A 12,425-nucleotide genomic window follows, 5' to 3' on the forward strand; every position below is an offset into this window, starting at 1 on the left:
ACAAAATTTGAAAATATAGAGATAGAAATGGACGTTTTAAAAATATATCAAAATCTAAAATACAGGGATTAAAATAGTATTTAAACATTAAAATTTTCTTACAAAGAAAAAGAAAAATATTTTTCATGCATATTTTATTATAAGAAATAGAAGACAAAAAACAAGAATGAAGAATGCGAGTAAGGAGCCATAATTTATGGTACAGAACACTTGGTTTTGCAAAGAAATGTCCTCCCAGGGGCCAGAGCCAGAATGATTGTGGCCTACAATTCTTTAAATCCGTTTACAGTCGAAACTTGAAAGCATCAAACCAAATCTTGCAAGCTTCTCATCTCAATTCTCAACTCTGTTTTATACAAGTCAAAGGGGATTCACATTCAGTTTAGTCACTAACACACATCATCTAACAAAAAAAAAATATTACTAGGTGATGCTTCGGGTTTCGATACGATGGAAACGAGTCCATAGTAGGCAGGAGATTCATCCTAAGAATAAGATAAAACTCTCGAAAATCTTAATAATTTCATTAATAGAAGATCTAAAACGACCTCACCTACCGCCTACCTAAGATATGTATTAATTAAAGTATATATTATCGACCAAAAAATCAGAAAGTTCAAACTCTCACCTCAACTCAACCTAGTGTTGTTGAACTTAAAAAAAAAGTCTCCTATTACCACTTCAATGGCTACTTATATTAGTTATATTTATAGCCTTAGCCCTTACAAAGATGATAGAAATTGCTATTAAGCCTTAAATGCTAATCGAAAAATTAATTTTGGAATTCTAACTAAACATTGTTAACCAAATAAGCTTCACGGATACCAAATAATTCATACACCAAAGTTTATTTTTTATTTTTTATTATAGAAAACTTCGTGAAACTAATTCAAAGAACATTTAAAAAAAAAAAAAAGTGTTCACTAGTAAACAAGCTCAATCTTTTAAAACAAAAAGTTAGAAACAAAATCCTTTTCAAATAGGCATCAATTCCTATTAAAATAACTCAAGAATGGAAAATCGAAAACCATCATATTAAGGGGAAAAAGATATCTTATGTTGTACTTATTCTATCTACATTCCTTGTATTTTTAGAAGATCTATTTTGGTCCTAAATCTTACACTACATGGTTTTAGAACATAAATCCATGAGGCATCAGGCAAAAATTGTGCTACATTTTAACTGTAAGAACCCCTACATGAATTTTAATGTAAAACTCGAGAAAAAAACAATAAGATAAGTGAGGAAGTTCCTTAGGCCTGTTCAAACCGATGGAGAAAATGGATCATAAGAGCAAAATTGAATTTGATTTGAGCCCAGAAACAGCAGAGAGAAACAGGGGATCTGAAAATGAACTCTATACTTGATTGAATATCACAATTTTGTACACCACAAAGGAGAAGTTCGTAAGGGTATTGAAGAATCACAACATACCTCCAATTTTTCCCGGAATTTCATCTCACTGGTTTTCAACAAATCCGGCAATGGGAAACATACTCCCTTCTCCACACAGCTTTGATGTCTCGGCTTAATCCTATGCTCTAAGCTAAACGAAAAGTAATGCGGAAACTCCTTCAATTCCTTCAGTTCCCTCCCCATTTCCACCACGAAGTAATTCAGTTTCGGCTCCAGATTCTCCTTGATGCTGTAGCAGAACAGCTGCGGGAATCGCCGGAACATTATCACGGCGTCCCGGCGGGAAAACCCTAGGTTCTCGAAGAATTCGATTCTCGGAATCAGCTTCTCCTCGACGCTACAGGAGAGTAATGAGGTGTGTTTGTGTACCTCCGATATGCCGATGCTTTGTAGGAAGTAGAGAGTTGGACGGAGCCGATCCTTGACGCTGCACGCGAGTAACCTAGGGCGGCGATTTACGACGCGCTTGATGTCGGAGCCGGCGACTCGAGCCTCGCGGAGGAGGAAGGTGAAGACCGGGACGAGATCGGCGGCGCGAGAGGTGAGGATCTCGGGGCACATACCGACGATTCTCCGGAACTCGACGGCGGTAAAGTTCATGGAGGTCATGAAATCGACAGCGGATCTGATGTCAGCGAGGGAGGCGGCGGCGACGGGAGGATGGTCTTTGATGACGGAGAAGAAGTCGATGCCGATGGAGTCGAGGAAGAGCATTTTCTCCTGGAACTCGGTGCGAGGGTCGGGGTGGGGCAGTGGCGGCGGCGAGAGGGGAGGAACGGCGGGGCTCCGAGGTGGCAGTTTAGAGGGGAAAACGAAAGAGATTGTGGCATTGGAGAGGAAGGGGAATTGTTGGAGGGTAGTGGAGGAGCGGGAAATTGAGGGGAAAAATGGGGAAGGAGAAGAGTGGATGAATTTGAATCTGCCATTGGAGAGAAATTGGAGAGCTCCGTCTTGCAGTAGCAATTGCATGGTTTTGGAGGAACTACATTTTCTGAAAGCGAACTTGCATTGGGGAAGGAGAGGGAATCTGAGAAGTGGTGAGGAACAGAATTTCAGAGGATAAGTTCTATCTATCTTCAAATATCCAAAAATGGTGCCACTGCCAGACATCACGGACAAATTGAGAAGAAAACTACGCAACCACGGCCCAGGCCCAGGCCCATACATCATCGGCCCATCGCTTCAACTTGGGTAATTTTCTTAAAGATGACGGGGAAAATAAAAATTCAATAATCAAACAAAATACAAAGGTTACAATTTAAATTATAAGTTTGGTTTAAATACATTATGATCCCTTGTTTGCAGTTGTTTCTATTTAGTCTACAAATTTACAAAATCTTTTCACTTTTGGTCTTATTTGGATTTTAAATTTTAAAAGTGACATATTTGATCATGTAGTATGAATTTTGTTTTTCATTGGTTCATGAAGTTTAATTTTAGTTTTCTTTTTATTTATTAAGGACTGAATTCAGTCTATAATTGGTTGTTGATTTGGGTCGATAATTAGTTGAGTAATGACGTAACAATTGATTGACTCAATTTCGATACTGCATAAAACATGCTGTCTTTTATACTTTAAAATTGATCAAAATTCAAATAATATTTCTTAAATTTATAGCCAAATAGAAACTAAATCATAACTCGAAAGGTGTCTATTTAATTTCATTTACATAACACTAATTAAGAAAAGTACCAATAAAAAAAAATTAATGTAGGCTATAGTAGAGCGGAAACACTTTTTTTAAGGTTTAAATAAATGTAAAATGATAAAGAAAAGAGGAAACTGATTGTAACTGATAAGAAGTATTTGCAGAGCAACAAATATCAGTTGAAAGAATACAGAGAAAAAACCGATTGTAACAGAAGAAACTGAACAGGGGCGAAGCCGCGTGTGATCTTGGGCTTCCCATGAAACTGAATCTACAATAATAAACGAAGCAAACGTACGGGAAGCTAGATCATATTCAGTGTTCTTCACCTGCAAAATTTCTTTCTAGTTGCATGGCTTCCACGGGGAGTTTTTCGAGACCCAGAATAGTTTCCCCCACGACTCTGCTTTTTGGCTCGGCATCACTACGCTCCAAGAACCAAGTTCGCATTCTCAGAGCACATCTCAGCGAAGACGAGGAATCCTTGATCTTCAAGGCGAAAAAGGCTGCATCTCTTCGTTTCATTGAGTCCCGTCAACCGAGTATGTCCAATTTATCTCTGTTATCGGTCAGGCATTTCGTCGAACACTTTGGTGTGCACTTAGAAAGATTAGCATGTCGAGCAATTTACTCCCCATTCGTCACATTGGATCTTTGATCATCAAGAACCCATTTCGTCATAGACTTTTTTTTTTTTTTTCCTGTGGTTGATTTTATATGAATGAAAGAGATGATTGTATGCAGATCCCCTTTTTGTTGATCAATATGCCGGCTGCTTGGTTTCTCCTCAGCTAAAGATTCAGCAATTCTCTCATCACTATTGTGTTGCAACTAAGTTCATAGATGATAAGTTGCTTCAAATTGTCCACCACGTTAATGGACTTGAGCAGGTATTAGCAAGCAATTAAAAGAAAGAACTCAGAACTCAGAACTTAATAAACTCATCAGTTTCTTTTTAAACATTCTTCTTATATGTGCAGGTTGTGTTGCTAACAGATGGAATGGATACTCGACCGTACAGGCTTCATTGGCCCATGTGGACGAGAATAATCGACATATCCCCGGACATTGTTTTCAAAAGAGCGAATCAAGATCTGCAAGGTATGTTTTCTCCAAGTTGTTATTTGTGTTCATGAAGTTCATTGCAGATATATGATTCTTGAAGTCCATTCTTGAATATGATCTGCGATGTTTCTTGAAATTAATGATAGTCAATGGGGCTAAGATTCCAAAAGGCAACTCTTTCTATCATGTCCCATTGGAGTCCCAAGATATACAGCAAGAACTCTGCACCAAAGGTTTTCGGGGCGACCGACCGAGTGTATGGGCAATGCAGGTAAACTCTTGTTTACACTTTACAGAGCAAACGAAATAAGTTTCTGAGTTGAGCAGTGGTTTTGGTTATTGTATTTCAGGGACTGCCTATTAAGACTTTGGTAGAATTTGGAGATGTTCTGTCCATTGTTAGTAACATGGCCATGAAAGGAAGTTTTTTCTTGGGTGAATTTCCTTCTTGGTTGACTGATACTAACATTACTTCCAAGGTTAGTTTGCTTTGATCTGCCTTTTCATTTGCTTCTCTGCCTTGATCTCTAAACATGCTACCATACCATTTTGCTTGATTACACCATCACAGTCTAGCACGAGTATGGCAAAGTGGATCGACAAATTTTTTATGGAAAACGGATTTCGGGTCGAAACGGTCGACCTCGAGAAAGTTGCAACAAGATTAGGCAAGAAAATGTTACCAGGACCCTACAAGAACATTCCATTTTTTGCAGAACAATTAAGATTTTCTGACAAAAGAGGTAAAGGGACTCTTTGGAAGTGGTCCTTTGAGTTATTATGTGTAATTAATTAGTCTTATAGTTGTTAATGATTTGATCTATAACTTCACATAGATGAGTTTCACTTCATTTTCTTAATTAGTGACTGATTATGTGAAACTATAATCATCCTCAGATGGAGAACTGGAAGAAGGAATGTGAGAGGATTGAAAGCGAAGGAGATGAAGAAGGGTTTGAAGAAATATGATTTTGTTCATAAAAAGTAGCAATTTTTGGTTTTGTTCTTTCATTTTTTTCTCTTCTCTCATAACTCCCAATTGTAAATGCTGAAATGGGCATTCCATATAATCTGGTTTTTCAAAGTGCCAACTTTAGGAAAACGATCCATAGTGTTAGAAAATTACATGAGGGTGTGATTGATGTATGTGCTGCTAAGAACTCTCTATTTTTTGACACCCTCAATCTTTTATACAACATCAAATTAGATTCTTTGTATACACTGAATTGGATTGCTGGTTTTATCTACATGATGAAGTTTGGGGATTAACTTTTTCTTGCAATGTTCTTTGGAGGCTCGCTTCATATATTCTTTTATATGTTTCCTTTTTTTTTTTTTTGATTAAATTGGTTTGAATAATTTCTACTCGAATTTGAAGGCCATGAATATTTGTGTACTAGAACTATAGTGCTGGTCTAGTATATGACCAACACTATTGGTATACATAAGCAATAAGGTTCAGTAAAATAAATAAATAAATATATATATATTATGATTATTTTTTAGAAATACTATTTTACAAAATGAGTCACAAGTATCAACATATCCCTACATAATGATTTTTCACAAAAATGTGACATTTGTGAAAAAAGATGTTTGTCCATTAAAGCGGGACATGAACTGAGTTCAGAACGTCATTAGACAGTTCGGTCCATCCATGCTTTTAGTGTACCAATTATCATGCTCATAATAATATTAGATAATCAAGTGTGATGCGAATAATTCTGGAAGTAAACATCACAAATATATTTTTTTTAATGATATAATTGATGAGATTAAAAAAAAAAAACTACATTATAATTATTTTAATAGTCAACTGATCATAGCGAAACCCAACCACAACCAGTGAAGGGAGTTTGAATTGGTTTGAATCTCCACTACTCATTTATATATATATATTTAATAATCTCGAAAATGACTTCCGAGTTTACCCTAGAAAAACAAATGGGCTTTGAAAATAGTTTTTTCAAAAGTAAACTTAAAAGAAGTTTAGATATCGCCGAAATTAAATTGAAAATTGCAGCCGAGGAAGGCAATCCCCTCAAGATTCTCCCTTCTTCTCCTCCGCGGTTACGCTGTTTCGCAGAACCATCCTTCGAACCCTAATTTTATATTCCCCCAATTTCCCCCCTCTCCTTCTTCCTCCATTCAAACCCTAATTTCTTCTCGCTCTCTCTTCAACTATGGCGACCAATCAGCCTCACCTCAATGGAGCCTACTATGGGCCTTCTATTCCTCCTCCTGCCAAGACCTACCACCGCCACGGCCGCGGCGGCGGCTGCGGCTGCGGCTGCTGCGGCTGTCTCGGCTGCCTCTTCAACTGCTGCTGCGGCTGTATCTTCAATCTCATCTGCCAAATCATCATCACCCTTGTGATTGTCGTCGGCATTGCTGTGCTCCTCTTGTGGCTGATTTTCCGTCCCAATCTCCTCAAATTCCACGCCACCGACGCCTCCCTCACGCAGTTCAATTTCACCACTACGAACAATAACCTCCATTATAATCTCGCCATCAATATCACCGTCAGGAATCCGAATCGGAGGATCGGGATCTACTACGACGACATCGAGGCTGATGCTTACTATCAAGCGCAGCGGTTCGGTACGGTGAATTTGAGCCAGTTTTACCAGGGACACAAGAACACCAGTCTGCTGAGTCCTTCGTTTGTTGGACAGAAGATTGTTCTGCTAGGAACGGATGGAGTTTCGTCGTTTAATTCGGAGAAGAGCTCCGGGATTTACAGCATCGATGTGAAGCTTTACTCGCGGATCAGATTAAAGTTCGGTTGGGTGAAATTTGGGCGCTACAAACTGAAGATCAAATGTCCATTGAAGGTGCCTTTGAGATCGAATGGTACTTCTTCAAATGGTGTGTTCGAGACCACCAAGTGCAGCTATGATATGTAATCCTCAGAACTGAATTTTCTTGATTTCCCCCCTTTTTTCATTCTTTCTGGATTGATCTGCTGTGATTATTAGTTCTAGGTTCATATCTGCTTTTACTGATATCTTATGAATTCAAAATTTTTTTAATTCAATGGTGAAATCCATGTGCTTTCTTTTTCGTATTGAATTTTGTCAGTTTGAAATTGAAATTTTCTTTTCCGTTCTTGAAACCGGAGAGAGAAAGAAAGGGAGGGAGGAGATTTAGAAATTTCGAAACTGTATAATTGTACGGAACTCTATTTTGAGTGGAGCGTGGCGGTAAGTGGGCCCCACCTCGTGGTCACCGTCACGGCACCGGTTCGGTGTTCGATTTTATTTTTGTTTTTAACTAAATTTGGAAATTCAACTTTTTTATAATTTAAGAGTAAAGTTTAAATTTCAGAAAGTTTGGTTTCAGTTTTAGTATTCATTCCTTGAATCAACTTTTGAATTTTGAATTTTGGTCTTTCTCATGGAACTTTATTTTTTCTTTTTATTTGATGTGATATATTTATTGTCCCTGGATGATGTTCAAATTACCTCTCTATATGATGGAGATTGTATGAGCTTGAATTTACCTATTATTTGTTGATAATCAATTGATGGTGATACATTGTTTAAACAACATAACAAATTAGCTTAACTAAACTATTTTGATAGATCTCAAATACCTCGTCTCTCCTAACCCTATTATAGACTCAAAGTAATTACAATTTCAACGGATCATCTAGTTATGAGTACACGAATCTAATATTGTTTGATTTTACTTACTGCTAAGGCAACGTTTTGTGCAAATCTTGAACAATTAACCAGCTTCACATTAGTTAATCCTATAACTACCACATCTGAGGCCAATTATGTAGGTACATTATTTGACTTTTTAGTGGTCTGAGGGTATATGCTTTAAGCATATATGGATTATTTAACTTTTTGTTGGTAGATAATATATGTTTTAACCAATTGAACTATATTAATTGAATTCGATCTATGAGTCAAGTATGCATATGTATTATTATTTAACTTTTTGGTAGTAAGAGTATGTACCTTAACCAGTTAACTACACTAATTGGTCGGCCTAGGTATGCATCGACAAACTAGTTTATAAATTAGTTTATAAAAGAAAGAACAAAAACCTCTAATGGATGTACTTTTGTGTATAAACGATTTGATTATTTTGCTCACTTTCCCATTTGCCATACAACCACTCCCATGTGATATGTAGTCTAAAATCGCACCCATTACTTATTTATAGGCTACACGAAAGGTGTAGTAGGTGAGAATATGCGTGAAAATAAGGGGAAGTAAATCTCTTTGTGCGTTATGGGCTAAAAAAAGTCTCAATTAAAATAAAGTTTTTTTAATTGAAACAATAAGTAGGAGCGATGATGAAACATTTCCCTCAGGTGCGTCAGATCGGAAATTTTAGATGTCCGACATCTTCAGATAACCACGTTTGTTGGTAGGTAGATTTTTAAGTATATCCAATAATATTTGAATAGCCACGTTTGTTTTACAGATTTATTCTTAGGAATATGTTAAATTTATAGATGTTCCATAAATGCTCTCACAAATATTTATATAATTTATAAATTCATCTAATATAATAGATTTATTTGAATTAATTTAATATTTTTATTTTTTATATGCTTTTTTTCATAACAAATTAATTCATTATTAATTTAATATAAGTTTCATTTTCAACTAATTTCTCAAAAGTACAATTATATAATTTATGTTACTTTGGGTGGAATTTTTTTATTCTATCATCACATTATATATTGTTTTTAAGAGGGAAAAGATCACAGGTATATTGACTGTAAAAAAATATTGTTTTACAATTATATATTTATGATAATAAATATTATTAATAATTTAATTCTTTCAAAATATTAAAAATAAATGGAGATATTATATAATTTAATTGTAACTTATTTTACCTATAAATCTAATGTACAAATATACTTAATAGTATAAAGTTATTTATTAAACGATGAGTATATTAATTTATTTTAATTATAAATTTAAAAATAAAAATAAAGATTTTTTTGAGGAAAAATTTATAAAAAAATTTTGATGAAAGAAAATATATGGAGAAAAGAATGGAGGACAAAAATGTAAAAATTGTATGTCCTCAACACGAGAATCTTGGAAACTCTGTGTTTCAAAAGGGCATCCTAGAATACCCAGATATACCTGGTTTCGTTATTATATTATCAATACCATTTATATATTTTTTTAAAAGGAAAAAATAACTGTTAGATTAGCAAGTTTGATTTGATTTATTATAGCTTATTAAAATAGTTTTTATAGTAGATTATGAATTTATAATAAAAAGGAGCTAAATTCCTCTATTGTCCTCTAGACTTCTGTGTTGTACCTCTTTCGCCAGAACCATGTAAAAATATGTATATATTAATAAATAAATAAATAAATAAAATCTTAAATCTTAAACCTTAAAAACCCACATTCTCCAAATAAAAGTATAAACAAATTTTAGATATCGCCCAATTTCCCTACTTCTTCTTCTTCCTCCATTCAAACCCTAATTTCTTTTCAGTCTCTCTTCAACTAAACAATAATAATACCCTCCATTATTATTTTAAGAGTGAAGTTTAAATTTCACAAGTTTGATTCGGTTTTAGTATTCATTCCTTGAATCAACTTTGAAATTTTAAATTTGTTCTTTCTCATGCAACTTTATTTATTGTTCCTATATAGTATTCAAATTGCCTGATCATGGAGTTCGAATTTGCCTATTTATAACATGTTGGTCCATAATCAATTCATTCAAACAACATAAAAAATTAGCTGAACTTAACTATTTTGATCAATTACCACACTTGCATATCAAATACCTTAACTAGTCTTCGAGTTCGACACAACTAATCTAATTGAGTTCGTCGCTTTCCCACTTTATTTATATATATAGGATAAAGTTACTGATACTCATTGGACGCTATGCAACTAAGAATACAATTTAATTTGACTACAATTATAAATTTATACAAAAGTAAGCACCACAACATGTATAAATAGTGCGAACTATTTTCGGACAAAAATTTCTCTTCATTTATTAAAATGAAAAAAAAAAAAGCTACAATTATGGCTACATTACAATGATAAAGACTGATGAGTCAATAAAATTCTTCAGGATTAGAATAAAATTTTATGCTCAATAAATAAGAAACCATTACTTTATTTTCGTACGCGTTCGTGTTTGGTTTAAATTCAAAAAAAAAAAAAAAAAGGCAAAAATTTGGATCGAGCACAAATTCAAAGCATTTATGAAAACTGAAGGATGAGAAATTGAAAATACCAAGGTTATTTATGAAGGTGGGCCACGTGGCATGCAGTTGTCACTCGGTGGATTGCTTGCAGCGGCCACGCCATCGCCATTTTCCTCTGCTTCCATCAACGACTGAACAGAGCATCCATTAGCTTCAGAAGCAGAGCACATTCCAATTCCAATTCCAAATCCATGGAGTTTCTTCCAATTCCCTTTCTGTTTTCCATCTTCCTTCTTCTTTCCACTTCGTCTTCTTCCTCCATCACACTCCCCCTCACCGCCTTCCCTTCAACTCGAGCTCCAGATCCATGGAAGAATCTCAATTACCTTGCCTCTGCTTCGATCATCAGAGCTCATCACCTCAAGAACCGAAACAAATCAAGCGATTTCGTCCATAAATCCAAATCCGCACTCACTCCTCGTAGCTATGGCGCTTACTCGGTTTCTATCGGCTTCGGAACTCCTCCCCAGAATTTATCGTTCGTCTTCGATACTGGAAGTAGTCTCGTGTGGTTCCCCTGCACCGCCCGTTATCTCTGCTCCAGGTGTTCGTTTCCCAACGTGAATACTGCGACGATTACGAAATTCATCCCGAAATTATCTTCTTCTGCGAGGATTGTCGGTTGCGGAAACCGGAAATGTGCTTGGATTTTTGACCCTAATGTGAGATCTAGGTGTCGAAATTGTACCCCTAATTCTCGAAATTGTTCCGATGCTTGTCCTGGTTATGGAATTCAGTACGGTTCTGGATTAACCGCTGGATTTCTACTCTCTGAAACGCTTGATTTACCGGATAAACGAGTGCCAGATTTTCTCGTCGGTTGTTCCGTCTTGTCCGTCCACCAACCTGCCGGCATTGTCGGATTTGGCCGCGGTCCTCAATCGTTGCCGTCGCAAATGCGCCTGAAAAGATTCTCCTACTGCCTCGCTTCTCGCCAGTTCGACGACTCGCCGGTGAGCAGCCCTCTCGTGCTGGACTTCGGATCCAAATCCGGCGACACCAACACTAACGGCCTCATTTACTCGCCGTTCCGAGAGAATCCCTCCGCCTCCGACGCCGCATTTAGAGAATACTATTACCTTTCTCTTCGCAGAATCCTCATCGGCGGAAAACCGGTGAAATTTCCGTACAAGTATCTCTCACCGGACTCCACCGGTAACGGCGGCACGATCATCGATTCCGGCTCGACCTTTACGATTCTGGATAAGCCAATTTTCGAAGCCGTAGCGGAAGAATTCGAGAAGCAACTTATTAAATATCCCCGAGCTACCGGCGTGGAAGCTCGGTCCGGTCTAAGGCCGTGCTTCAATGTCTCGAAGGAGAAGACGGTGGAATTTCCGGAACTGGTTTTGAAGTTTAAAGGCGGCCTGGAACTGGCTCTGCCGCCGGCTAATTACTTCGCGTTGGTGGCGGAGTCCGGCGTGGTGTGCATGACGATGTTGACGGATGACGTCGGCGGTGAGAAGGTCGGCGGTGGACCGGCGATTATACTCGGCGCGTTTCAGCAGCAGAATATATTGGTGGAGTATGACTTGGCGAAGGACAGAATCGGATTTCGAAAGCAGAGATGCGTATGATTTATGAACTATGAAATTAATAATTTAGTGGAAAATAAAAATCAAAAGAGAGAGAGAGAGAGAGAGAGAGAGAGAGAGAGAGAGAGAGAGAGAGAGAGAGGAGTAAATGTAAAACAAAGTTCACGAATTGAATGTGGTGGTAACTTCTAAGTTTCAATAGACTTCCAAATTTCAAGTTATTTGGTAAAAATTTTTTAATTACAATCAAATATGTATTGGTAAAAAAGAGAGAAACAATAAAAAATAAAACTATTTTTCTGATTTTTTAAAATTAATTATTTAAATATAAGGGTAAAACTTTTGGGCGATCTAGGTCATTTAATTAAAGTGTCACTCTTTCAATTTGAGGAACTAAGAAAATAGATACTTAGTTCATAACTCAGTGAATAAAATTATATTTTATCATAAATATAATTATTTTGAAATTATTTTAAAAATTGTTATTAGGCAAGGGAAGCAAGGCAGGGTACTTTTTTCCCACAACATTTTAGAAATATGATACTTAG

General features: G+C 36.4%; 4 protein-coding genes across 5 annotated transcripts; 3 read left to right on the top strand and 1 right to left on the bottom strand.

Annotated features, from left to right (window-relative positions):
* Positions 1 to 107: 107 nt before the first annotated feature.
* Positions 108 to 2,497, bottom strand: EMB3114 (Mitochondrial transcription termination factor family protein). The gene is made up of 2 exons (XM_022277303.2): positions 1,436 to 2,497; positions 108 to 346 (listed from the first exon to the last, which is right to left on the bottom strand). Exons 1-2 carry the CDS (start codon positions 2,384 to 2,386, stop codon positions 341 to 343), a joined length of 957 nt encoding a protein of 318 aa, XP_022132995.2. The 5' UTR covers positions 2,387 to 2,497; the 3' UTR covers positions 108 to 340.
* A 726-nt stretch (positions 2,498 to 3,223) lies between these two features.
* LOC111005824 (O-methyltransferase 1, chloroplastic) lies at positions 3,224 to 5,388 on the top strand. 2 transcript variants are annotated; one of them, XM_022277461.2, is made up of 7 exons: positions 3,224 to 3,608; positions 3,811 to 3,956; positions 4,047 to 4,167; positions 4,278 to 4,402; positions 4,482 to 4,610; positions 4,703 to 4,874; positions 5,029 to 5,388. In XM_022277461.2, the coding sequence occupies exons 1-7, from the start codon at positions 3,419 to 3,421 to the stop codon at positions 5,052 to 5,054; spliced, it is 909 nt and encodes a 302-aa protein (XP_022133153.1). In that variant the 5' UTR covers positions 3,224 to 3,418; the 3' UTR covers positions 5,055 to 5,388. The 2 variants fall into 2 exon arrangements, with proteins under 2 accessions (XP_022133153.1, XP_087981692.1); XM_088125566.1 differs by having other exon boundaries at positions 4,703 to 4,868; positions 5,024 to 5,388.
* Positions 5,389 to 6,106: 718 nt separating this feature from the next.
* LOC111005349 (NDR1/HIN1-like protein 3) lies at positions 6,107 to 7,198 on the top strand. The gene has a single exon (XM_022276817.2). It carries the CDS (start codon positions 6,315 to 6,317, stop codon positions 7,035 to 7,037), a length of 723 nt encoding a protein of 240 aa, XP_022132509.1. The 5' UTR covers positions 6,107 to 6,314; the 3' UTR covers positions 7,038 to 7,198.
* A 2,926-nt stretch (positions 7,199 to 10,124) lies between these two features.
* LOC148213352 (putative aspartyl protease At4g16563) lies at positions 10,125 to 12,098 on the top strand. Its single transcript, XM_088118728.1, has one exon. The coding sequence runs from the start codon at positions 10,534 to 10,536 to the stop codon at positions 11,917 to 11,919; it is 1,386 nt and encodes a 461-aa protein (XP_087974854.1). The 5' UTR covers positions 10,125 to 10,533; the 3' UTR covers positions 11,920 to 12,098.
* Positions 12,099 to 12,425: the final 327 nt, after the last annotated feature.

The sequence above is a fragment of the Momordica charantia genome (assembly GCF_013281855.1).
Source record: "Momordica charantia cultivar OHB3-1 chromosome 1 unlocalized genomic scaffold, Mcharantia_2.0 BLBB01000001.1, whole genome shotgun sequence".
In the NCBI taxonomy this organism is placed as follows: domain Eukaryota; kingdom Viridiplantae; phylum Streptophyta; class Magnoliopsida; order Cucurbitales; family Cucurbitaceae; genus Momordica; species Momordica charantia.

Bases quoted from the DNA above. Each gene is read 5' to 3' on its own strand.
- EMB3114 (XM_022277303.2), bottom strand. From the start codon at position 2,386: ATGCAATTGCTACTGCAAGACGGAGCTCTCCAATTTCTCTCCAATGGC.
- LOC111005824 (XM_088125566.1), top strand. From the start codon at position 3,419: ATGGCTTCCACGGGGAGTTTTTCGAGACCCAGAATAGTTTCCCCCACG. The intron at 3,609-3,810 runs GTATGTCCAATT...GATTGTATGCAG, and splicing joins CATTGAGTCCCGTCAACCGA to ATCCCCTTTTTGTTGATCAA. The intron at 4,611-4,702 runs GTTAGTTTGCTT...ACACCATCACAG, and splicing joins ATACTAACATTACTTCCAAG to TCTAGCACGAGTATGGCAAA.
- LOC111005349 (XM_022276817.2), top strand. From the start codon at position 6,315: ATGGCGACCAATCAGCCTCACCTCAATGGAGCCTACTATGGGCCTTCT.
- LOC148213352 (XM_088118728.1), top strand. From the start codon at position 10,534: ATGGAGTTTCTTCCAATTCCCTTTCTGTTTTCCATCTTCCTTCTTCTT.